Source organism: Bombina bombina, chromosome 4 (genome assembly GCF_027579735.1).
Source record: "Bombina bombina isolate aBomBom1 chromosome 4, aBomBom1.pri, whole genome shotgun sequence".
In the NCBI taxonomy this organism is placed as follows: domain Eukaryota; kingdom Metazoa; phylum Chordata; class Amphibia; order Anura; family Bombinatoridae; genus Bombina; species Bombina bombina.
In genome coordinates, this window is record NC_069502.1 from 703,715,758 (window position 1) to 703,740,800 (window position 25,043).

Genomic DNA, 25,043 nt, shown 5'->3' on the forward strand with positions numbered 1-25,043 from the left:
ATTGTAGCGCCGAGTACATCTGGGCGGCCATTACAAATCACATTACAGGATATGGCTACTGTTATGACTGAGGTTTTGGCTAAATTACCAGAACTAAGAGGTAAGCGTGATCACTCTGGGGTGCGCTGATAATATTAGGGCCATGTCAGACACTGCGTCACAGGTGGCAGAACATGAGGACGGAGAACTTCATTCTGTGGGTGACGGTTCTGATCCAAACAGACTGGATTCAGATATTTCAAATTTTAAATTTAAATTGGAAAACCTCCGTGTATTACTAGGGGAGGTGTTAGCGGCTCTGAATGATTGTAACACAGTTGCAATACCAGAGAAAATGTGTAGGTTGGATAAATATTTTGCGGTACCGACGAGTACTGAGGTTTTTCCTATACCTAAGAGACTTACTGAAATTGTTACTAAGGAGTGGGATAGACCCGGTGTGCCGTTCTCACCCCCTCCGATATTTAGAAAAATGTTTCCAATAGACGCCACCACAAGGGACTTATGGCAAACGGTCCCTAAGGTGGAGGGAGCAGTTTCTACCTTAGCTAAGCGTACCACTATCCCGGTGGAGGATAGCTGTGCTTTTTCAGATCCAATGGATAAAAAGTTAGAGGGTTACCTTAAGAAAATGTTTGTTCAACAAGGTTTTATATTGCAACCCCTTGCATGCATTGCGCCGATCACGGCTGCAGCGGCATTCTGGATTGAGTCTCTGGAAGAGAACATTGGTTCAGCTACTCTGGACGACATTACGGACAGGCTTAGAGTCCTTAAACTAGCTAATTCATTCATTTCGGAGGCCGTAGTACATCTTACTAAACTTACGGCGAAGAATTCAGGATTCGCCATTCAGGCACGCAGGGCGCTGTGGCTAAAATCCTGGTCAGCTGATGTTACTTCTAAGTCTAAATTGCTTAATATACCTTTCAAAGGGCAGACCTTATTCGGGCCCGGGTTGAAAGAGATTATCGCTGACATTACAGGAGGTAAAGGCCATGCCCTGCCTCAGGACAAAGCCAAAGCCAAGACTAGACAGTCTAATTTTCGTTCCTTTCGTAATTTCAAAGCTGGAGCAGCATCAACTTCCTCTGCACCAAAACAGGAAGGAGCTGTTGCTCGCTACAGACAAGGCTGGAAACCTAACCAGTCCTGGAACAAGGGCAAGCAGACTAGGAAACCTGCTGCTGCCCCTAAAACAGCATGAATTGAGGGCCCCCGATCCGGGATCGGATCTAGTGGGGGGCAGACTTTCTCTCTTCGCCCAGGCTTGGGCAAGAGATGTTCAGGATCCCTGGGCGCTAGAGATAATATCTCAGGGATACCTTCTGGACTTCAAATACTCTCCTCCAAGAGAGAGATTTCATCTGTCAAGATTGTCAACAATCCAGACAAAGAAAGAGGCGTTTCTACGCTGCGTACAAGAGCTCTTGTTAATGGGAGTGATCCATCCAGTTCCGCGGTCGGAACACGGACAAGGGTTTTACTCAAATCTGTTTGTGGTTCCCAAAAAAGAGGGAACCTTCAGACCAATTTTGGACTTAAAGATCCTAAACAAATTCCTAAGAGTTCCATCGTTCAAGATGGAGACTATTCGGACAATTTTACCTATGATCCAAGAGGGTCAGTACATGACCACTGTAGATTTAAAAGATGCTTACCTTCACATACCGATTCACAAAGAGCATTATCGGTACCTAAGGTTTGCCTTCCTAGACAGGCATTACCAGTTTGTGGCTCTTCCATTCGGATTGGCTACAGCTCCAAGAATCTTCACAAAGGTTCTGGGTGCTCTTCTGGCGGTACTAAGACCGCGGGGAATCTCGGTAGCTCCATACCTAGACGACATTCTGATACAAGCTTCAAGCTTTCAGACTGCCAAGTCTCATACAGAGTTAGTGCTGGCATTTCTAAGGTCACATGGATGGAAGGTGAACGAAAAGAAAAGTTCACTCGTTCCACTCACAAGAGTTCCCTTCCTGGGGACTCTTATAGATTCTGTAGAAATGAAGATTTACCTGACAGAGGACAGGCTAACAAGACTTCAAAGTGCTTGCCGCACCCTTCATTCCATTCAACACCCGTCAGTGGCTCAATGCATGGAGGTAATCGGCTTAATGGTAGCGGCAATGGACATAGTACCCTTTGCACGCTTACACCTCAGACCACTGCAACTGTGCATGCTAAGTCAGTGGAATGGGGATTACTCAGATTTGTCCCCTTCTCTGAATCTGGATCAAGAGACCAGAAATTCTCTTCTATGGTGGCTTTCTCAGCCACATCTGTCCAGGGGGATGCCATTCAGCAGACCAGACTGGACAATTGTAACAACAGACGCCAGCCTTCTAGGTTGGGGTGCCGTCTGGAATTCTCTGAAGGCTCAGGGACAATGGAGTCAGGAGGAGAGTCTCCTGCCAATAAACATTCTGGAATTGAGAGCAGTTCTCAATGCCCTCCTGGCTTGGCCCCAGTTGACAACTCGGGGGTTCATCAGGTTTCAGTCGGACAACATCACGACTGTCGCTTACATCAACCATCAGGGAGGGACAAGAAGCTCCCTAGCTATGATGGAAGTATCAAAGATAATTCTCTGGGCAGAGTCTCACTCTTGCCACCTGTCAGCAATCCACATCCCGGGAGTGGAGAACTGGGAGGCGGATTTCTTAAGTCGTCAGACTTTTCATCCGGGGGAGTGGGAACTTCATCCGGAGGTCTTTGCCCGGAACTTCGACGTTGGGGCAAACCAGAGATAGATCTCATGGCGTCTCGACAGAACGCCAAGCTTCCTCGTTACGGGTCCAGATCCAGGGATCCAGGAGCAGTCCTGATAGATGCTCTGACAGCACCTTGGGACTTCAGGATGGCTTACGTGTTTCCACCCTTCCCGTTGCTTCCGCGATTGATTGCCAGAATCAAACAAGAGAGAGCATCAGTGATTCTAATAGCACCTGCGTGGCCACGCAGGACTTGGTATGCAGACCTGGTGGACATGTCATCCTGTCCACCTTGGTCTCTACCTCTGAAACAGGACCTTCTGATACAGGGTCCTTTCAAACATCAAAATCTAACTTCTCTGAAGCTGACTGCTTGGAAATTGAACGCTTGATTTTATCAAGACGTGGGTTTTCTGAGTCAGTTATTGATACCTTAATACAGGCTAGGAAACCTGTTACCAGAAAGATTTACCATAAGATATGGCGTAAATACCTATATTGGTGTGAATCCAAAGGTTACTCTTGGAGTAAGGTTAGGATTCCTAGGATATTGTCTTTTCTACAAGAAGGTTTAGAAAAGGGTTTATCTGCTAGTTCATTAAAGGGACAGATCTCAGCTCTGTCCATTCTGTTACACAAACGTCTGTCAGAAGTTCCTGACGTCCAGGCTTTTTGTCAGGCTTTGACCAGGATTAAGCCTGTGTTTAAAACTGTTGCTCCACCATGGAGTTTAAACCTTGTTCTTAATGTTTTACAGGGCGTTCCGTTTGAACCCCTTCATTCCATTGATATAAAGTTGTTATCTTGGAAAGTTCTATTTTTAATGGCTATTTCCTCGGCTCGAAGAGTCTCTGAATTATCAGCCTTACATTGTGATTCTCCTTATTTGATTTTTCATTCGTATAAGGTAGTCCTGCGTACTAAACCTGGGTTCTTACCTAAGGTAGTTACTAACAGGAATATCAATCAAGAGATTGTTGTTCCTTCTTTATGCCCAAATCCTTCTTCAAAGAAGGAACGTCTACTGCACAACCTGGATGTAGTCCGTGCTCTAAAATTTTACTTACAGGCAACTAAGGAATTTCGACAAACGTCTTCTCTGTTTGTAATTTACTCTGGGCAGAGGAGAGGTCAAAAAGCTTCCGCTACCTCTCTTTCTTTTTGGCTTCGTAGCATAATTCGTTTAGCTTATGAGACTGCTGGACAGCAGCCTCCTGAAAGAATTACAGCTCATTCTACTAGAGCTGTGGCTTCCACTTGGGCCTTCAAGAATGAGGCCTCTGTTGAACAGATTTGCAAGGCTGCAACTTGGTCTTCGCTTCATACTTTTTCCAAATTTTACAAATTTGACACTTTTGCTTCATCAGAGGCTATTTTTGGGAGAAAGGTTCTTCAGGCAGTGGTTCCTTCTGTATAAAGAGCCTGCCTATCCCTCCCGTCATCCGTGTACTTTTGCTTTGGTATTGGTATCCCAGAAGTAATGATGACCCGTGGACTGATCACACTTAACAGAAGAAAACATAATTTATGCTTACCTGATAAATTCCTTTCTTCTGTAGTGTGATCAGTCCACGGCCCGCCCTGTTTTTAAGGCAGGTAAATATTTTTTAATTTATACTCCAGTCACCACTTCACCCTTGGCTTTTCCTTTCTCGTTGGTCCTTGGTCGAATGACTGGGAGTGACGTAGAGGGGAGGAGCTATATGCAGCTCTGCTGGGTGAATCCTCTTGCACTTCCTGTTGGGGAGGAGTAATATCCCAGAAGTAATGATGACCCGTGGACTGATCACACTACAGAAGAAAGGAATTTATCAGGTAAGCATAAATTATGTTTTTTTTTATTTTACAGGCAAGTTTGTATTTATTTTAACTAGGCAGAATAGTTACTAAATAGTTATTAACTATTTACTAACTACCTAGCTAAAATAAATACAAATTTACCTGTAAAATTAAACCTAACCTGAGTTACACTAACACCTAACATTACACAACAAATAAATTACATAAATTAAATACAATTACCTAAATTACAAAAAAAAACAACCACTAAATTACACAAAATAAAAAATAAATTATCAGATATTTAAACTAATTACACCTAATCTAATAGCCCTATCAAAATAAAAAAGCCCCCCAAAATAAAAAAAACCCTAGCCTAAACTAAACTACCAATAGCCCTTAAAAGGGCCTTTTGCGGGGCATTGCCCCAAAGAAATCAGCTCTTTTACCTGTAAAAGAAAATACAAACAACCCCCCAACAGTAAAACCCACCACCCACACAACCAACCCCCCAAATAAAATCCTTACTAAGAAAACATAAGCACCCCATTGCCCTGAAAATGGCATTTGGATGGGCATTGCCCTTAAAAGGGCATTTAGCTCTTTTTCTGCCCAAACCCTAACCTAAAAATAAAACCCACCCAATAAACCCTTAAAAAAACCTAACACTAACCCCCGAAGATCCACTTACAGTTTTGAAGACCCGACATCCATCCTCAACGAAGCCAGGAGAAGTCTTCATCCAAGCGGCAAGAAGTCCTCAACGAAGCCAGGAGAAGTCTTCATCCAAACCGGCAGAAGTGGTCCTCCAGACGGGCAGAAGTCTTCATCCAGACGGCATCGTCTATCTTCATCCATCCGGAGCGGGTCCATCTTCAATGTTCCAATCAGCCAATAGAATGCGAGCTCAATCCTATTGGCTGATTGGATCAGCCAATAGGGTTGAAGCTCAATCCTATTGGCTGATTGCATTAGCCAATAGGATTTTTTTCACCTTTAATTCCGATTGGCTGATAGAATTCTATCAGCCAATCGGAATTCAAGGGACGCTATCTTGGATGACGTCATTTAAAGGAACCTTCATTCAGGAAGAAGACTTCGATTGAAGAGGATGCTCCGTGCCGGATGTCTTGAAGATGGACCCACTCCGGATGGATGAAGATAGAAGATGCCGCCTGGATGAAGACTTCTGCCCGTCTGGAGGACCACTTCTGCCGGCTTGGATGAAGACTTCTCCCGGCTTCGTTGAGGATGGATATCGGATCTTCAAAAACTGTAAGTGGATCTTCGGGGTTAGTGTTAGTTTTTTTTTTAAGGGTTTATTGGGTGGGTTTTATTTTTAGGTTAGGGTTTGGGCAGAAAAAGAGCTAAATGCCCTTTTAAGGGCAATGTCCATCCAAATGCCCTTTTCAGGGCAATGGGGAGCTTAGGTTTTTTTAGTTAGGATTTTATTTGAGGGGTTGCTTGTGTGGGTGTTGGGTTTTACTGTTGGGGGGGTTGTTTGTATTTTTACAGGTAAAAAAGCTGATTTTACAGGTAAAAGAGCTGATTTCTTTGGTGCAATGCCCCGCAAAAGGCCCTTTTAAGGGCTGTTGGCAGTTTAGTTTAGGCTAGGTTTTTTTTTTATTTTGGGGGGGCTTTTTTTATTTTGATAGGACTATTAGATTAGGTGTAATTAGTTTAAATATCTGATAATTTTATTTTTTTATTTTATGTAATTTAGTGTTTTGTTTTTATTTTGTAATTTAGGTAATTGTATTTAATTTGTGTAATTTATTTAATTGTGCTGTAATGTTAGGTGTTAGTGTTACTCAGGTTAGGTTTAATTTTACAGGTAAATTTGTATTTATTTTAGCTAGGTAGTTAGTAAATAGTTCATAACTATTTAGTAACTATTCTACCTAGTTAAAATAAATACAAACTTGCCTGTAAAATAAAAATAAACCCTAATCTAGCTACAATGTAACTATTAGTTATATTGTAGCTAGCTTAGGGTTTATTTTATAAGTATTTAGTTTTAAATGGGAATTATTTAGTTAATGATCAGAATTTTTATTTAGATTTATTTGAATTATATTTAAGTTAGTGGGTATTAGGGTTAGACTTAGGTTTAGGGGTTAATACATTTAGTATAGTGACGGCGATGCTGGGGGCGGCATATTAGGGGGTTAATAAATATAGTTAGGTGGCGGCGATATTAGGGGCGGCAGATAAGGGGTTAATAATATTTAACTAGTGTTTGTGATGCGGGAGTACGGCGGTTTAGGGGTTAATATGTTTATTATAGTGGCGGCGACGTTGGGGCAGCAGATTAGGGGTTAATAAGTGTAGATAGGTTGCGGCGACATTGGGGGCGGGAGATTAGGGGTTAATAAATATAATGTAGGTGTCGGCGATGTCGGGGCGGCAGATTAGGGGTTAATAAGTGTAAGATTAGGGGTGTTTAGACTCGGGGTTCATGTTAGGGTGTTAGGTGTAAACATAAATTTGGTTTCCCCATAGGAATCAATGGGGCTGCTTTACGGAGCTTTACAGTGCTTTTTTGCAGGTGTTAGGCTTTTTTTAGCTGGCTCTCCCCATTGATGTCTATGGGGAAATCGTGCACGAGCACGCAAAACCAGCTCACTGCAGCTTTCAGCAGCACTGGTATTGGAGTGCGGTATGGAGCACAATTTTGCTCTGCGCTCACGTCTTGCCTGATAACGCTGGGTTTATGAAAACCTGTAATACCAGCGCTGTAGGAAAGTGAATGGTGGTATTAACGTGCAAGTTAGCACTGCACCCCTCTTACCGCAAAACTCGTAATCTAGCCGTTAGTTTATTAAAAGAATTATTAGAAATAATAAGCAATATTAGAATAAAGCAAATTTAATAAGCATACATCATTACAATGATTTAATTATTATCAGGTTAGAAATAGTGAAAACAATCACTAAATTATTTAGTTTGCAGTAGCTTGAGTGTATAATAGAGAAACAGAAATGTTTGTTGTTTAAAGGGACAATATACTGTAAAATTGTTTTTACCTTAATGTTTTGCCAATTACTTTTTTTACCAGTTGCAGAGTATAAAATGTATGAGAATTTACTTTTTAATGTTTACTTGTGTATATGAATTAGCTGGTTTTGTGTTTTGAAGCCACAACCTAATAAAATGGGTTGAGCTTGTAGGTATAATCAGATTTCATTACTTTATCACATTGTGTATATATACCTGCTTCTTTATCTTATATCTGTCCTTAAACCAATCACCAATACTTGGAGAGAACAATAGAATATTAACATTTTATTACCTTATCGCTTCTATAACTCAGTGGGCGTGTAATTTATTCTGCTGGCTCCGTTTATACAGCTTATTTATAGCTTGGCCATAAGGCCAAAAAGTTTCAGAATAGGTGGGGAACTACAGGCTAATTCAACTATTTCAAATGCCAATATAAGGGTAAAGGAAATACTTGTAAACAATTTAATACACTCCAGCAGGTAAAGTGGATCATTGGGAACAAATTTAAGGGGAGAATTTTTTGAGTAAACTGTCCCTTTAAGTTCTCAGCATAGCTGACAAGAATCAGGTAAGCTAATAATCCTGGCAAACCATAAGAAAATCATATTATTACCAGCTTCTTGATTGACCCAGTGTTATTGTCGACAGATAAGACCAGGTTAACAGGAATTACCTAACAAAAACATTTGTGACTATAAAGGGCAAACCAGAATTAACTCACCTGAATAAATAAGAAAACTTTGAATTTAAATGTAAAGAGCATAAATCATATTAACAAAACTGTTCCATGTGGGTTTATTTCATACTTATGAATATTGTGGGATCCTTCACTGGGTTCAGTGTAAATAGACCCTCTTAGGTTACCCCTGGACCCTCTCTCTCCATTATCCTGACTTGTCTGTCTGGTCAGTTTAGCCTCCCATCTTCTCTGGATAGGGTGTGGTCATCATGCATGCTCAGTGTGGCCCCTAGTGCCATCTGCTTGTGTCCCCTTGTGCCCCTTTTTGTGGGTAAGTGTGTATTTTATGGAAAACTCTTAACTCCACCCCAACTGATAAGGATAGGTTCACATAAATGATTGGCTAACACTAATTACAGATTATATTAAAATTTTTGTTAATGAGCTAAGATTTAGCAGTCAGAATATTTTTTCCTTGGAAGATGACACTCGTCACTAAGCTATAATAGACAAATATGTATTTTGTAAATATATTCTGAAAAACAGGTCAGTGGGGCATATTTATCAAGGTCTGGCGGACCTGATCCGACAGTGCTGATCAGGTCCGACAGACCTCGCTGAATACGGCGAGCAATACGCTCGCTGTATTCAGCATTGCACCAGCAGCTGGTGCAACGCCGCCCCCTGCAGACTCGCGGCCAATAGGCCGCCAGCAGGGGGGGTGTCAATCAACCCGATCGTACTCGATCGGGTTGATTTCCGGCGATGTGCGTCCACCTGCTCAGAGCAGGCGGACAGGTTATGGAGCAGCGGTCTTTGTGACCGCTGCTTCATAACTGCTGTTTCTGGCGAGCCTGCAGGCTCGCCAGAAACACGGGGCATCAAGCTCCATTCGGAGCTTGATACATGTGCCCCAGTGTCTCTATTTGACCGTTAACCAAGGTTGAACCCCACTAATGTTTATAGACTAAGAGACTTACTGGAACCATGTATGAATAACATTGGAATATTTGTGGATATTTATACCAATAATGTAATGATAGAATTTATGCAGCTATGTTGGGGACCCTTAATACCATAATAACAAAATATGAATTATATTGTTAAAGTATAAAAACTTGACTGTAAGCAATTATATACTGACAAACAACACTAGTTAATAACTACATATTAATACTGATTAATAATATATATATATATATATATATATATATATATATATATATATATATATATATATATATATATATATACACACTAGTCCTAAAGCCCGTGTACACGGGCCAATTTTGTTAAGTTCAGTCTCACCCCTTTCTCTCTCCCTCCTCTTTTTTGCGCTCTCTCTCCCCTCTCTTTAACGCTCTCTCTCCCCCCTCTCTTTTGCGCTCTTTCTCCCCCTCTCTTTTGCGCTCTCTCTCCCCCTCTCTTTTGCGCTCTCTCTCCCCCATCTCCCCTCTCTTTTGCTCTCTTTCTATCTTCTCCTCTCTTTTGCTCTTTCTCTCTCCCCCCTCTTTTGCTCTCTCCCCACTCTTTAACGCTCTCTCTCCCCTCTTTTTTGCTCTCTCTCCCCTCTTTCCTCTTTTGCTCTCTCTCTCCTCCCTCTTCTCCCCCTTTTTTGATCTCTCTCCTCCCTCTCTTTTGCTCTCTCTCTCTCCCTCTCTTTTGCTCCCTTTCTTTCCCCGCTCTCTTTTGCTCTCTCTCCCCCCTCTTTTTTGCTCTCTCTCCCCCCTCTTTTACTCTCTCTCTCCCCCTCTTTTACTCTCTCTCTCTCCCCCTCTTTTGCTCTCTCTCTCCCTCTCTTTTGCCCCTTCTCCCTCTCTTTTGCTCTCTTTCCCCTCTTTTATGCTCTCTCTCCCCTCTTTTATGCTCTCTCTTTCCTCTTTTGCTCTCTCTCTCCCCACTTTTGCTCTCTCTCTTCCCTCTTTTGCTCTCTCTCTCCTCCCGCTTTTGCTCTCTCTCTACTCCCGCTTTTGCTCTCTCTCCCACCTCTCTTTTGCTCTCTCGCCCCTCTTTTGCGCTCTCTCTCCCCTCTCTTTTGCTCTCTCTCTCCCTCCTCTTTTGCTTTCTCACCACCTCTCTTTTGCTCTCTCTCTCCCCCTCTCTTTTGCTCTCTCCTCTCTTTTGCTCTCTATCCTCCTCTCTTTTGCTCTCTCTCCCCCCATCTCTTTTGCTCTCTCTCCCCTCTCTTTTGCTCCCTCTCTCTCTCCCCCTCTCTTTTGCTCTCTCTTTCCTCCCTCTTTTGCTCTCTCTTTCCTCCTCTCTTTTGCTCTCTCTCTCTCCCCCTCCTCTCTTTTGCTCTCTCTCTCCCCCCTCTCTTTTCTCTCCCTCTCTCCCCCTCTCTTTTGCTATCTTTCTCTTTCCCCCCTCTCTTTTGCTCTCTTTCCCCCCTCTCTTTTGCTCTCTCTCCCTCCTCTCTTTTGCTCTCTCTCCCTCCTCTCTTTTGCTCTCTCTCACCCCCTCCTCTCTTTTGCTCTCTCTCACCCCCTCCTCTCTTTTGCTCTCTCCCCTCAGTTGCTTTTTCCCCCGCACGCCCACTCGTCACGACACACCCGAATACGCCCCCATCAAGACATGCCCGGTAACGCCGCTGTCACGTCGCTCCCGTCTGGCCACGCCCCCTCCACAGCTTTCTCTGCTGCTCAAGGCCAGGTATGTTTGTCCTCATGCAGTCTCTACTGCGCATGACTGCATCTGACAAACATACCTGGCCTTTTATTATATAGGATATATATGTGTGTGTGTACATGAATATATGTCAATACACATGATCAATTTTATGCCTATATAATATAGCACAGACTTGTGATTAATATGCAATATCAAAATGATAGATTTTACATGACAATAATACTAACTAGCTGAGGTTGAAAGAGGGTTTTTACAAATATGGTAGTGACCTCTGCAAAAGTGTAAAAGTATCTAAAAAATGTACAGTACAATGTTACAAAAAAAAATACAGAATTTAAAATAATTTGATCTTTCTTCTGCAAATTGATCATTGTATTAAAAATTAGTAGACATTATCCATCTTCATATTAAAGGTACATTGTAACGTAATGAATACATGCACATTACTAACTATGCATAGTCAAAGTTGCACTACAGCGCACAATGCATTGCTGCTTCTATATACACTGCATAAGTATCCTCCAATCACTGGTCATGTCCTCACTGGAAATAGCTTTGGGGTACCCCTTGGTGCTTAACCTTTTCCATGCCTTTAATGCTTTTGCAGGGGTTAAACACATAGTTGATCATTTGTTTAATAATAACATGTCACTTTAAAGGGACATTAAACCCAAAAATGTTATTTCATGATTCAGATAGAGAATATCATTTTAAACAACATTCTAATTTACTTCTATTATCTAATTTGCTTCATTCTCTTGATATTCCTTCCTGAAAAGCCTATCTAGATAGGCTCAGTAGCTGCTGATTGGTGGCTGCACATAGATGCCTCATGTGATTGGCTCACCCACGTGCATTGCTATTTCTTTAACAAAGGATATCTAAAGAATGAAGCAAATTAGAAAATAGAAGTAAATTGGAATGTTGTTTAAAATTGTATTCTCTATCTGAATCATGAAATAATTTTTTGGGGTTTAATGTCCCTTTATTGTTATACCTAGCTCATCTGTTTTATAGCTTTATATGGTATTTTTCTTTGACCTGGCAGTGTTGTGTTTCAGGCACGCTTCAGTATATGGCACCAGAAATAATAGACAAAGGACCAAGGGGATATGGGAAGCCTGCAGATATTTGGTCTCTGGGATGCACAGTCATTGAGATGGCAACAGGAAAACCTCCATTTTATGAATTGGGAGAACCACAAGCTGCCATGTTTAAGGTGTGTTTACATAAAGAGATCATACTTAGCAAAATGAATTTGCCATGGGGCACCCTTGAGGGTAATTCTGTGTTCTATGTTTTTTGTTTACTCACTTAGGCCTAGCTCTTGTTATTTCTGGTGTAACGCGTCCATTTTAGTGACCAGATAATACTGTTTAGTGAACACTTGCAGTCACTAAATATTAGTGGGACCTGGCAGCTGGTCATTAGAAATAGCCTGTCAGGAAGTTTCTGTCTCAATTCACTATGACACTGATACCCATGTTAAAAAGGTACCAGCATTGTAGCCCCTATAATGTAGTTTAAACACACTCACTACAAATAAACCTGATCACTACAACCCAGGACCCCATACCAGCAAATATAAAAAAAAAGTCCCCCCTTCTAAACTAGATCCCACCTTAAATACCCCTCTAACCAAATCATCCCCTCCTAATTAATGAAACCACTAAACTCAATATAACTATGAAAGAAACAAATTTAACAAATTAATATTAGATATAAAATTAAATCAATACCCTCATACCAAAGCTAATAAAAACCATATTCACTAATACTCTTGGATGAAGACATACAGCTTTTAATTATAAGTGTCGGGGTCTTCCTCAGAATTGGGTACACTGGGCTCTGAGATTAGACACTCCCATAGCCCAGCTGCCTGTTATATAAATAAAAGGCCACTGAAGATGGACCGCTATCCACTGTTGCACCATTAAACCCTTCTAAACAGCCTTTTTGAGTTATTGTTCACAGTGTCGAGCATAACCCCATCTTCAGTGTCATATTCCAGCATCAACACAATGACATTGAGCTCCGCTTTAAGCCAATTGGGTGGGCAATGCAGCTTTTGATTAGTCATATTCCCCAGTGACAGCACATTACTTTACTGTTTGGGCAGATGGGAGGAAATATGTGAATTTGTTACTTTACGGGTATAGATAAACAAATAGCTGCTTTCCATATTTAGAAATGAATAAAGTAGCACTAAAAAGGTCAGCAATTGGATTGGTAAACAGAGAAAATTATAGCTTACTGTCCCTTTAAAAGCAAATTTTTGTGAGATATATTGCTAAACCATTTATTTCCAGGGTCTCTTTATAGAACTCATAAAACAAACATCTGTCCTAATTTTGCCGTTGACCTTCATTGGATTGTTTTCTGTGTAATAGGTTGGCATGTTCAAAATACATCCAGAAATCCCAGAATCAATGTCTGCAGAGGCAAAGGCCTTTTTGTTGCAATGTTTTGAGCCAGATCCTGTGAAGCGAGCAGCAGCTACTGAGCTACTTATTGATGAGTTCTTGAGAGTCTCTAGCAAGAAACGCAAGTCCAATCTTAAACTAACAGGTAAGCAAACACTTCAGAGACACTGCTTGTGTGTAATATAAGGATGCTACCACACACAGCTCTATCAATTTATCTATCTGTATCTATCTATATCTATCTATCATCTATCTAATCTATTTATCTACCTGTCTCTCTATCTGCTTACCATTTCTGCATAGTAGGGAACTTTAAAGGGACATGAAACCCTGTGCATGAGACTAGATGAACCAATCAGCAGCTAAGTAAGCTCTGAGAACAGGATATGGTAGTTGTGTAAGAGATGCCAATCTCTGCTTTCAAAAAATAGTTTTAAAGCCTTTTTATATGTTGTTAAAGTATGATGCAGCACGCAAACTACTTTTATGCAAAATCATATCATCATATTAATGCTTTAGAAAACTTTAGAACAGTCCAGAGGTACACCCATGAAAACCCTCTTGAGAGTGTCCTTTGATACCTTCAGTGAGAGGCGAGATACAGAAAAGATCTAAATTCATCTGGCTAAATGTCTATTAAATATTGAAGAGGTTAGAACTAATGAAAATGAAATATAGCATTTGTAACTATGAAAATGTAAAAGTTGGGTGGAAACATTTTATGATTGGAAAATCTTTTCACTGTCTGAATGATCATGAGAATTGGAGTGAAGATGCAGAGACATAATAATGACTAAATAATAGTTTTTTTTGTATTTTCATATTTTTTACATTGTTTTGGCTTTTGTTAAATATATATAAAAACAGCTAATTATGACTTTGGGCATTACATTTATACGTCAATAGCATTCTTTCTTTCTAATGGTGGTGATAGTCCACAAAATTCATTATTGTTTGGAATTTATCACATGGCCACCAGGAGGGGGCAAAGACACCATGCAAGAGAGTTTTATTATCCCTCCTACTTCTCTGACCCTCCCAGTATTTTCTTTGCCTAGCTAGGAGCAAGGTGAAGCTAGAGGTGGTCATGATTTTATTCAAAAATATTCCCTCAATGGATAGTTCCTGGAAGAGAGGGATAACGGAGAGTACTGGCTGTCCAATGTAAATCTTCTCTCTGGAGTTGTGATCACAAGACTGTCACTGTGTAACCATGATGATGTTCTCCCTCAGTATAACCACTACTGTAAATTACAGTACAGGATGGACTATCTGCTGTATCCTCAGGAATAGGGGTAAGAACAGTGGAGGGGACATTTGCTGGGTAAGTACCAGCATGTCTCACACAGCCCACAGGGTACAAAGGGTACAGTTACTCCATAGCCAGTTCACGGCAGCTTAGGTCCCACAGCACATTCTTATCTTACATAGACTATTTGTGTACATACAGTGTGATGGTTTGAAATAGAAGTGTGTTAATTATTGGAATTGTAACTCTTTAGAAAATCAAACAGGAGTTTAATTCTTGTAAAAACCTGATTAATTCCAGAAGTGAGTCAGTTTATTTATGATGAATATAATTCAATATATATCAATGTAAACAGACTGAGTTTACACTGAGTTGCCAAAAGGAATAATATAGAAACTTTATGTAGTATAATGTTGCAGCACATTAAACATTTGTTGCAATATCTCAGGATGATGTCCCCTTTAGTCTTCACGCACTCACACAACAAACAGCTCTAAAATATATACAAGTCATTCATCCATATGTTGCAGACAGAAAACACACGAGCGGTGTAATAAATCAGGATGGCGTCAGGCAGCACAAGTGGTCACGAAAGAGGCAAGATAAGAATTACAAATAGCGGAGCTGAGCTACGATGTGGCGTACCTGGTGTTTGCAGAGGCTTCGGTGCGAGTGCGACTTCCGGTCGCGGTAAGGAAAGTAGATCCGGCCGGTCCAATACCGGATAGTAAGATGCGGATAAACTCACAAACGTAAAGTTCAGAGACTCCTAAACACTGTTGAAATAATTAGATCAAAGTGGCAGTCCAAGGAGGAAGTTTAAAGTTTAACAACAAGGAATAAGTTGAATTCAAATAACAGCACAAAACTTAGCTTAAGAATGAGCTTCACAAGTTAGCAACAAAATTTTCAGGCACTGATGATCAGCACCCAACCCCTTTTAAAGGGAAGTTCTTATTGAGGGCGGGATGCACCTTAAAGGTGTATCACACACTCCCCCCCTCAAGGCCCCCCTAAAGCAACGGCAGAAGCTTTAAGAGGATAACGACGATGAAAAGCACGGATAAGGCGTGGAGCGTGGACCTCAGTGTCCCTTATCCACGTATTTTCTTCAGGACCATAACCCTTCCATTTTAGGAAATATTCCAACTGACCACCTCTCAATCTGGAATCCAATATCTTCTCAATCTCAAATTCCTCTTGGCTATCTACCTGAATAGGGTTAGTATCCTGAGTAGTTGAAACTTTAGATGCTTGATATGGTTTTACAAGTGACACATGAAATGTTGGATTAAACTTATAATGAGTAGGTAACTTCAGGTGTACAGTTGAAGGATTCAATATTTTGTCAATGACAAAAGGACCTGAAAACTGGTTAGCCAGTTTCTTTGTAGGTACACGTAACCTAAGATGTTTCGTCGATAATAACACTTTGTCCCCTACTTGATACTTAGGAGCAGGTCTATGATGTAAATCATAGTAATGTCTCTGTGAGGTCTTAGCTTCAGAGAGATGTAACTTTACTGCATCTAATCGTTCTTGCAATTGAGTGGAATAATCAGTAGCTGCAGGGGAATTCACTTCGATATTGGATAAAGGTATGGTTGTGGGATGGAAACCATAAGTTGCATAGAATGGTGTTACCTTGGTGGTGGAAGAAACAGAATTGTTATAAGCGAATTCTGCCATGGGGAGATATGACAGCCAATCATCTTGTTGGTGAGCTATGTAGCAGCGCAAATACTGCTCTAAAGTTTGATTCAATCTTTCCGTTAACCCATTAGTCTGTGGGTGGAAAGCAGTAGAGAACTTAGGGTTTATGTGTAACTTCTTACATAAGGACCTCCAAAAAGATGAAGTGAACTGTGTACCCCTATCAGTTATTATATTTTTTGGTAACCCATGTAATTTCACTATATGTCGTATAAAAGTGTTAGCAGTAGTATATGCTGATGGTAATCCTTTTAACGGTATAAAGTGTCCTAACTTAGTTAAGTGGTCCACTACCACTAATATGGTGTTGTAGTTTTGGGATTTGGGTAAGTCTACTATGAAATCCATAGAAATAGTTTCCCAGGGTCTATCAGGAACGGGCAGAGGAGATAGTAAACCTATCGGACCTCTATGGTCTATTTTATTTCTTGCGCAAGTGTCACAAGACTGAACATACGTATGTATGGACTGATCCATTTGTGGCCACCAAAATGTTCTTCTAGTTCTTTCTATAGTTTTTTGTATACCACTATGACCTGCTAAAGGTATATCATGGGTGTGATGAAGAATTTGTTTCCTTAACGCGGTAGGTACGTATAGTTTGGTTTTATGATAAAATAATCCAGTCTTAGTATCTTTCATACAGGACTTTGGTGGAATAGGTTCCTTCTTTAAGGCTTGTTTAATCCTTATCTCAATAGGTGTTAAGATTCCTATAAATTTGTCAAGAGGAATAATAGGATTAAGTGCATCTACAGGAGTTTGCTCGTGAAATCTGGAGAGAGCATCAGCTTTTGTATTTAGTACCCCAGGTCTGTAGGTTATCAAAAAATTAAACCTGTCTAAAAACAACGACCATCTCATTTGTCTTGCTGATAAGGTTTTACTCTGCTGAAGGTATTGGAGGTTCTTATGGTCGGTATAGATTAAAAATGGCTCGTTAGTGCCTTCCAATAAATGTCTCCACTGTTCTAGTGATACTTTTATAGCCAGCAATTCTTTATCACCTATACCATAGTTATTTTCTGCAGAGGTGAATCTTCTAGAGTAGTAAGCAATAGGTGAGATTATTGTTTTTTCCTTGTTATATTGGGAAAGAACAGCCCCAATCCCTGAAGTAGAGGCATCCACCTCCACAATATATTGTAACTGTGGATCTGGCATATGCAATAAAGGGGCTGAGCTGAAGTTTTGTTTTAAAACATCAAATGCTCTCTGGGCTTCTTCAGTCCATTTATATCGTTGTTTTTTACTCGTAAGTTGGGTTAACGGTTTAACTATATCTGAAAAATTACTAATAAATTTTCGATAATAGTTAGCAAATCCTATGAATCGTTGAAGTGCACGTGTGGTTGAGGGTATTGGCCATTGTAATATTGCAGAGATTTTTTCGGGATCCATTTGTATCTGATCAGGGGTAATAATATACCCTAAAAATTTAATTCTATTGACATGAAATAGACATTTTTCTTTTTTAGCGTACAATTTATGTTCTTTCAACCGTGTTAGAACCCATCTTACATGTTTTTCGTGTTCCAGCTGTGTCTTAGAGTAAATCAGTATATCATCTAAATAGATAATAACACATGTATCCATTAGATCATGAAAGATTTCATTTATAAAATGCTGGAACGTCGCCGGAGCGTTACTGAGTCCAAAAGGCATGACGTTATACTGGAAGAGGCCATACCTCGTGCGGAAAGCGGTCTTCCATTCATCTCCCTCCTTTATACGTATGAGATTATACGCTCCTTTAAGGTCTAATTTTGTGTAAACAGTGGCACCCTTTAGACGTTCTATCAATTCGGGTATTAATGGGAGTGGGTACCTATTTTTGACAGTAACAGCATTCAAAGCTCTATAATCAATTATTGGTCTCAATGTGCCATCTTTATTTTTTACCAAAAACATCCCTGCAGCTGCAGGGGATGCAGAATGGGAGATAAACCCTTTTCTCAGATTATCATCCAGATAAGCTCTTAAAAATGTTAATTCACTTTGAGATAATGGGTAAATTTTCCCATGGGGTATAACTGCTCCTGGGATGAGATCTATAGGGCAGTCGAAAGTCCTATGTGGAGGCAGATTTTCTGCCTCCACGAGATTGAATACCTCTGCCAAATCCTGATAGAGTTCTGGGACAACCTCCATCTCAGCAGAGATGGATCTTACACTTTGGGGAAAACATGTAGTCAAACAATAATTAGATCTTAACTTAATTTGTGAATGTTTCCAATCTATGTCTGGATTGTGTTTTTGCAGCCAAGAATACCCCAGAATGATAGTGTGAAGGGCAATGGGTATGACGTCATAACTAACATACTCAGTGTGACCTTCCTTTAATGTGGTTAATAGTGGTATGGTTTGATGTGTGATTGGACCTTTTTTGATTAAGGTTCCATCAATAGATTTAACATAGACAGGGTTTTGCTTGCACACAAGGGGTATTTTATTATTTACAACATATAACGAATCAATATAATTTCCGGAAGCACCAGAATCAATCAGCGCCCTGCATTGGGTATTTTCCTGATCCCACTGTAATGAGAGAATCAAAGTCAATTGCAAAGTTTCTGTTATAAGACATATATTAAAAGGTTTATTTTGCTTACCCTTCCTTTGTCTTTGGAGAAGTGGACAATTAGATACATTATGCTCCTTTTTACCACAATATAGACATAAGTTTTCCAATCTTCTCCTTGTTTTTTCTTCCTCCGAAAGAGGACCTTTTATTACTCCTATCTCCATGGGCACGGGGTTAGAGGTAGATCTCTCTGTGTGGGTGGTATAAGTGATAGATCTTTTAGGTGTGTAATCATATGTGGCCTTCTCCGCACGCCTCTCCCTGAGTCTTCTATCAATTGAAGTACTCAGTTTTATAAGACCTGAGAGACTATCTGGTAATTCTTGTCTGGAGAGCTCATCTTTCAGAGTCTCAGACAAACCCAGCCTAAACTGATTTTTTAAACTGATCTGATTCCATTGGGAGTCTACTGCCCACATTTGGAAATCAGTAGTATACTCCTCCACTGTCCGCTTCCCTTGTCTTAAGGAGCGCAGTTTTGTTTCTGCTAGGATTTGAGTGTCTGGGTCCTCATACAGATTAGCCATAGCCTGGAAAAAATCTTGTAAGGAATCTAGTATGGGATCGTTATTCTCATAATACCGGTTAGCCCATGTCCTAGGCTCTCCTTGTAAAAATGATATGGTAGTGCAAACCTTTATACGGTTCGAGTGGTATGTACGTGGGCGCAGAGAAAAAAAGCAAGTGACAGGCTGTTTTAAAATCCCTAAAGTCTTGTCTCTTACCAGAGAAAGGTTGAGGATACTGTATGTGTGGTTCAGGTACCTCACTGCTCTTTGCAGCCATGTAATCTTTAAGTACAGTCTTAATGGCTATATTTTCTGCTTGCACCTCAGTTAAGGCATGTGCCAAATAATCAAGTTTTTGTTCTATGCTGTTAAATTGGGTTTCTATTTCCTCAGGAGTCATTTTTAGTTATAATTCCAATTAACACTTTGTTTTGGCCTGAAAATTATGTGATGGTTTGAAATAGAAGTGTGTTAATTATTGGAATTGTAACTCTTTAGAAAATCAAACAGGAGTCTAATTCTTGTAAAAACCTGATTAATTCCAGAAGTGAGTCAGTTTATTTATGATGAATATAATTCAATATATATCAATGTAAACAGACTGAGTTTACACTGAGTTGCCAAAAGGAATAATATAGAAACTTTATGTAGTATAATGTTGCAGCACATTAAACATTTGTTGCAATATCTCAGGATGATGTCCCCTTTAGTCTTCACGCACTCACACAACAAACAGCTCTAAAATATATACAAGTCATTCATCCATATGTTGCAGACAGAAAACACACGAACGGTGTAATAAATCAGGATGGCGTCAGGCAGCACAAGTGGTCACGAAAGAGGCAAGATAAGAATTACAAATAGCGGAGCTGAGCTACGATGTGGCGTACCTGGTGTTTGCAGAGGCTTCGGTGCGAGTGCAACTTCCGGTCGCGGTAAGGAAAGTAGATCCGGCCGGTCCAATACCGGATAGTAAGATGCGGATAAACTCACAAACGTAAAGTTCAGAAACTCCTAAACACTGTTGAAATAATTAGATCAAAGTGGCAGTCCAAGGAGGAAGTTTAAAGTTTAACAACAAGGAATAAGTTGAATTCAAATAACAGCACAAAACTTAGCTTAAGAATGAGCTTCACAAGTTAGCAACAAAATTTTCAGGCACTGATGATCAGCACCCAACCCCTTTTAAAGGGAAGTTCTTATTGAGGGCGGGATGCACCTTAAAGGTGTATCACATACAGATTTATTTATTTTTTAAGCTGCTTAAAGTGAATGTAAGTGCCCGTTTTTTTAAAATTTGATTAAAAACAGGGGCACTTTAATTCATCAAAATTTACATTTCACTCGTGTTGTGATAATACTTACCTTTTAATCTTCACAACCGCTCCAGATTCCCCCGGTTGTCGCAAGCCTCTTCATACATCAGAAATGACGGATCGGTCATCCTCCAATCACGGCTTCCCCCCAGTGGAATCAGTGTCTGATTTAAAGCCGTGATTGGAGGAAGCCGGATTTCTCATTTTAGACCCAGGATGAGGCTTTGCGACGGGCGGAGGAAGCGATGCAGCAGATGAATTAAAGTGCCCCTGTTTTTGATCGAATTTTTAAAAACCGGGCACTTTATCATAAAAATTTACATTCACTTTAATTTTATTGTCATAATGTATAATTTACTCAGTCACAGAGGACTTCTATATCTGTAATGTTGGCAGTCTCCTGTTTTACTGAGATTTAGGATTTATGTCATTTTCTCCCTGTTAAACCTCTTACTTTTTCGGTCCTACAGTGGGTTTTTGTGAAGGTTACGTTTTCTGTTAGTCATCATAACTGTGAGGTCCATCTCTGCAATATCAGTTCTTTTTTGTGATCCCTTGTACCAGGTGTTTTTCTCAGGACAAAGCGAGTTTAGATCCTTTGTTTCTTTTTATCTTAGATATTCTTTTTAGAACATACTAATCTAGCTTTTTCCTTATGTTCAAATATCAAATATTTGCAAGAAAGATTATGACTCCATCTCGATGTAGTCATGGCTTTAGGTGTTATTTTCAGGCTCTTAATTTTTTTTCCAAACAAGAGCACATTTGCAAGGCTGCAATTTGGTTGTCTTTGCACACTTTCAATATGTTTATCATTTGATGTATTTGCCTCAACTGAGGCAGCTTTTGGCAGGAAGGTTTTGTTCAGGTTGTGGTTCCTGGTAAATAGGTACCTCCCGCTTTCTTTTTCTCTTGTTAGGTGTATCCAGTCCACGGATCATCCATTACTTGTGGGATATTCTCCTTCCCAACAGGAAGTTGCAAGAGTATCACCCACAGCAGAGCTGCTATATAGCTCCTCCCCTAACTGCCATTTCCAGTCATTCTCTTGCAAGCTCTCAACATAGCTGGAGGTAGTTAGAGGAAAGTGGTAAAATATAGTTAGTTTTTTCTTCAATCAAAAGTTTATTGTTTTTAAATGGTACCGGAGTGTACTATTTTTATCTCAGGCAGCATTTAGAAGAAGAATCTGCCTGCGTTTTTCTATGATCTTAGCAGAAGTAACTAAGATCCACTGCCGTTCTCACATATGTCTGAGGAGTGAGGTAACTTCAGAGGGAGAATGGCGTGCAGGGTATCCTGCAATAAGGTATGTGCAGTTAAGTTTTTCTAGGGATGGAATTTGCTAGAAAATGCTGCTGATACCGGATTAATGTAAGTTAAAGCCTAAATACAGTGATTTAATAGCGACTAGTATCAGGCTTGCTATCAGAGGTATATACTCTGATTAATGTGCAATATAAAATGTTTGCTGGCATGTTTAATCGTTTTTATATATGCTTTGGTGATAAAACTTATTGGGGCCTAGTTTTTTTCCACATGGCTGGCTTTATTTTTGCCTAGAAACAGTTTCCTGAGGCTTTTCACTGTTATAGTATAAAAGTTACAGTTGGTGCAGTTAAAATTTCAAACTGTGACATTCAGCTTCCCTCAGCAGTCCCTTGCATGCTATAGGACATCTCTGAAGGGCTCAAAAGGCTTCAAAAGTAGGAGCTCAGTTGTTATGACTGTTTAAAAAACATATTTCTCCTGTTAAGTGTAGTCAGTCCACGGGTCATCCATTACTTATGGGATTATATCTCCTCCCTAACAGGAAGTGCAAGAGGATCACCCAAGCAGAGCTGCTATATAGCTCCTCCCCTCTACGTCATACCCAGTCATTCTCTTGCACCTAACTAATAGATAGGACGTGTGAGAGGACTGTGGTTATTAAAATTAGTTTTTATATCTTCAATCAAAAGTTTGTTATTTCTCCTGTTAAGTGTGGTCAGTCCACGGGTCATCATTACTTCTGGGATATTAACTCCTCCCCAACAGGAAGTGCAAGAGGATCACCCAAGCAGAGCTGCTATATAGCTCCTCCCCTCTACGTCACACCCAGTCATTCTCTTGCACCCAACTAATAGATAGGATGTGTGAGAGGACTGTGGTGATTATACTTCGTTTTTATATCTTCAATCAAAAGTTTGTTATTTTAAAACAGCACCGGAGTGTGTTGTTCCTTCTCAGGTAGAATTTGAAGAAGAATCTACCTGAGTTTTTGGATGATTTTAGCCGGCGTAGCTAAAATTCATTTTGCTGTTCTCGGCCATTCTGAGGAGTGAGGTAAACTTCAGATCAGGGGACAGCGGGCAGGTTCACCTGCAAAGAGGTATGTTGCAGTATATTATTTTCTGAGGAATGGAATTGACTGAGAAAATACTGCCAATACCAATATAATGTAAGTTCAGCCTTAAATGCAGTAGTAGCAACTGTTATCAGGCTGTTTATGTATATATGTGTACACTTCTGTATTCTGGGGAATGGCACTTCTCTGGGTAATACTATATGCATATAATTTTTAGCCTTACTTGCAGTGGGAACGTCTAGCAACAGGCTGTTTAATGACATTTCATGATATTTGATTTTAAACGTTTTTTGCTGGCATGCTAAATTGTTTAAATATCTGAGGTACTGGGTGAAAAATTGTTTTTGGGCACTGTTTTTCCACTTGGCTATCGTTTATTTTAATCTGAGACAGTTTACTGAACTTCCCTCACTGCTGTGAGTGAGGGGGAGGGGCCTATTTTGGCGCTTTTGCTACGCATCAAAAATTCAGTCAAAAGTCTGTTTCTCTTCCTGCATGATCCGGATCGTCTCTACAGAGCTCAAGGGTCTTCAAAAATTACTTTGAGGGAGGTAATCACTCACAGCAGACCTGTGAGATTGTGCTTTGACTGTGATTAAAAAAAAAAACAAAAAAAAAAAAAACGTTTATTTCTCCAACATAGGTGTGTCCGGTCCACGGCGTCATCCTTACTTGTGGGATATTCTCTTCCCCAACAGGAAATGGCAAAGAGCCCAGCAAAGCTGGTCACATGATCCCTCCTAGGCTCCGCCTTCCCCAGTCATTCTCTTTGCCGTTGCACAGGCAACATCTCCACGGAGATGGCTCAGAGTTTTTTGGTGTTTAAATGTAGTTTTTATTCTTCAATCAAGAGTTTGTTATTTTAAAATAGTGCTGGTATGTACTATTTACTCTGAAACAGAAAAGAGATGAAGATTTCTGTTTGTAAGAGGAAAATGATTTTAGCAACCGTTACTAAAATCGATGGCTGTTTCCACACAGGACTGTTGAGAGGAATTAACTTCAGTTGGGGGAAACAGTGAGCAGACTTTGGCTGCTTGAGGTATGACACATTTCTAACAAGACTTGGTAATGCTGGAAGCTGTCATTTTCCCTATGGGATCCGGTAAGCCATTTTCTTAATTTTCAATATAAGAATAAAAGGGCTTCACAAGGGCTTTAAAGACTGGTAGACATTTTTCTGGGCCAAAACGATTACTATATAAGCATATTTAATGGTTTATAACTTTGGAGAGTTATTTTAATCTTGGCAATTTTGTTAAAAACACGGACAGGCACTGTATTGGACACCTTTTTCACTGGGGGCCTTTTCTAGTCATAGGCAGAGCCTCATTTTCGCGCCACTAATGCGCAGTTGTTTTTGAGAAGCAAGGCATGCAGATGCATGTGTGAGGAGCTCAGATCCACTGAAAAAGCTTATTGAAGGCGTCATTTGGTATCGTATTCCCCTCTGGGCTTGGTTGGGTCTCAGCAAAGCAGATACCAGGGACTGTATAGGGGTTAAATGTAAAAACTGCTCCGGTTCCGTTATTTTAAGAGTTAAAGCTTTCAAATTTGGTGTGCAATACTTTTCAGGCTTTATGACACTGTGGTGAACATTTCCTTCATACTTTTGCGTATATTCAGTAAAAAAGTGTGTTCAGTTTAAAATTTAAAGAGACAGTAACGGTTTTATTTTAAAACGTTTTTTGTGCTTTGTTATCAAGTTTATGCCTATTAACATGTCTGAACTATCAGATAGACGATGTTCTGTATGTTCGGAAGCCAAGGTTCCTATCCATTTAAATATATGTGATGAATGTGACAAACAAAGTAGGGACAATGATGCCACTGATAATAATGTTGCCCAAAATGATTCCTTAAGTGAGGGGAGTAAGCATGGTACTGCATCATCCCCTTCCATGTCTACACCAGTCTTGCCCACTCAGGAGGCCCCTAGTGCATCTAGTGCGCCAATCCTCCTTACTATGCAACAATTAACGGCTGTAATGGATAATTCTATTAAAAACATTTTAGCCAAAATGCCCACTTATCAGCGAAAGCGCGACTGCTCTGTTTTAGATACTGAAGAGCATGAGGACGCTGATGATAATGGTTCT

General features: G+C 40.2%; 1 protein-coding gene across 3 annotated transcripts in view; it reads left to right on the forward strand.

Moving 5' to 3' along the window:
• The window catches only part of MAP3K5 (mitogen-activated protein kinase kinase kinase 5), a 690,524-nt gene that overhangs the window by 507,072 nt on the left and 158,409 nt on the right, over positions 1 to 25,043 (forward strand). For all 3 annotated transcript variants that reach the window (XM_053710886.1, XM_053710887.1, XM_053710888.1), the window contains exons 19-20: positions 11,865 to 12,022; positions 13,194 to 13,371. In XM_053710886.1, coding sequence (XP_053566861.1) covers positions 11,865 to 12,022; positions 13,194 to 13,371 — 336 coding nt within the window. The remainder of the gene's footprint in view (positions 1 to 11,864; positions 12,023 to 13,193; positions 13,372 to 25,043) is intronic.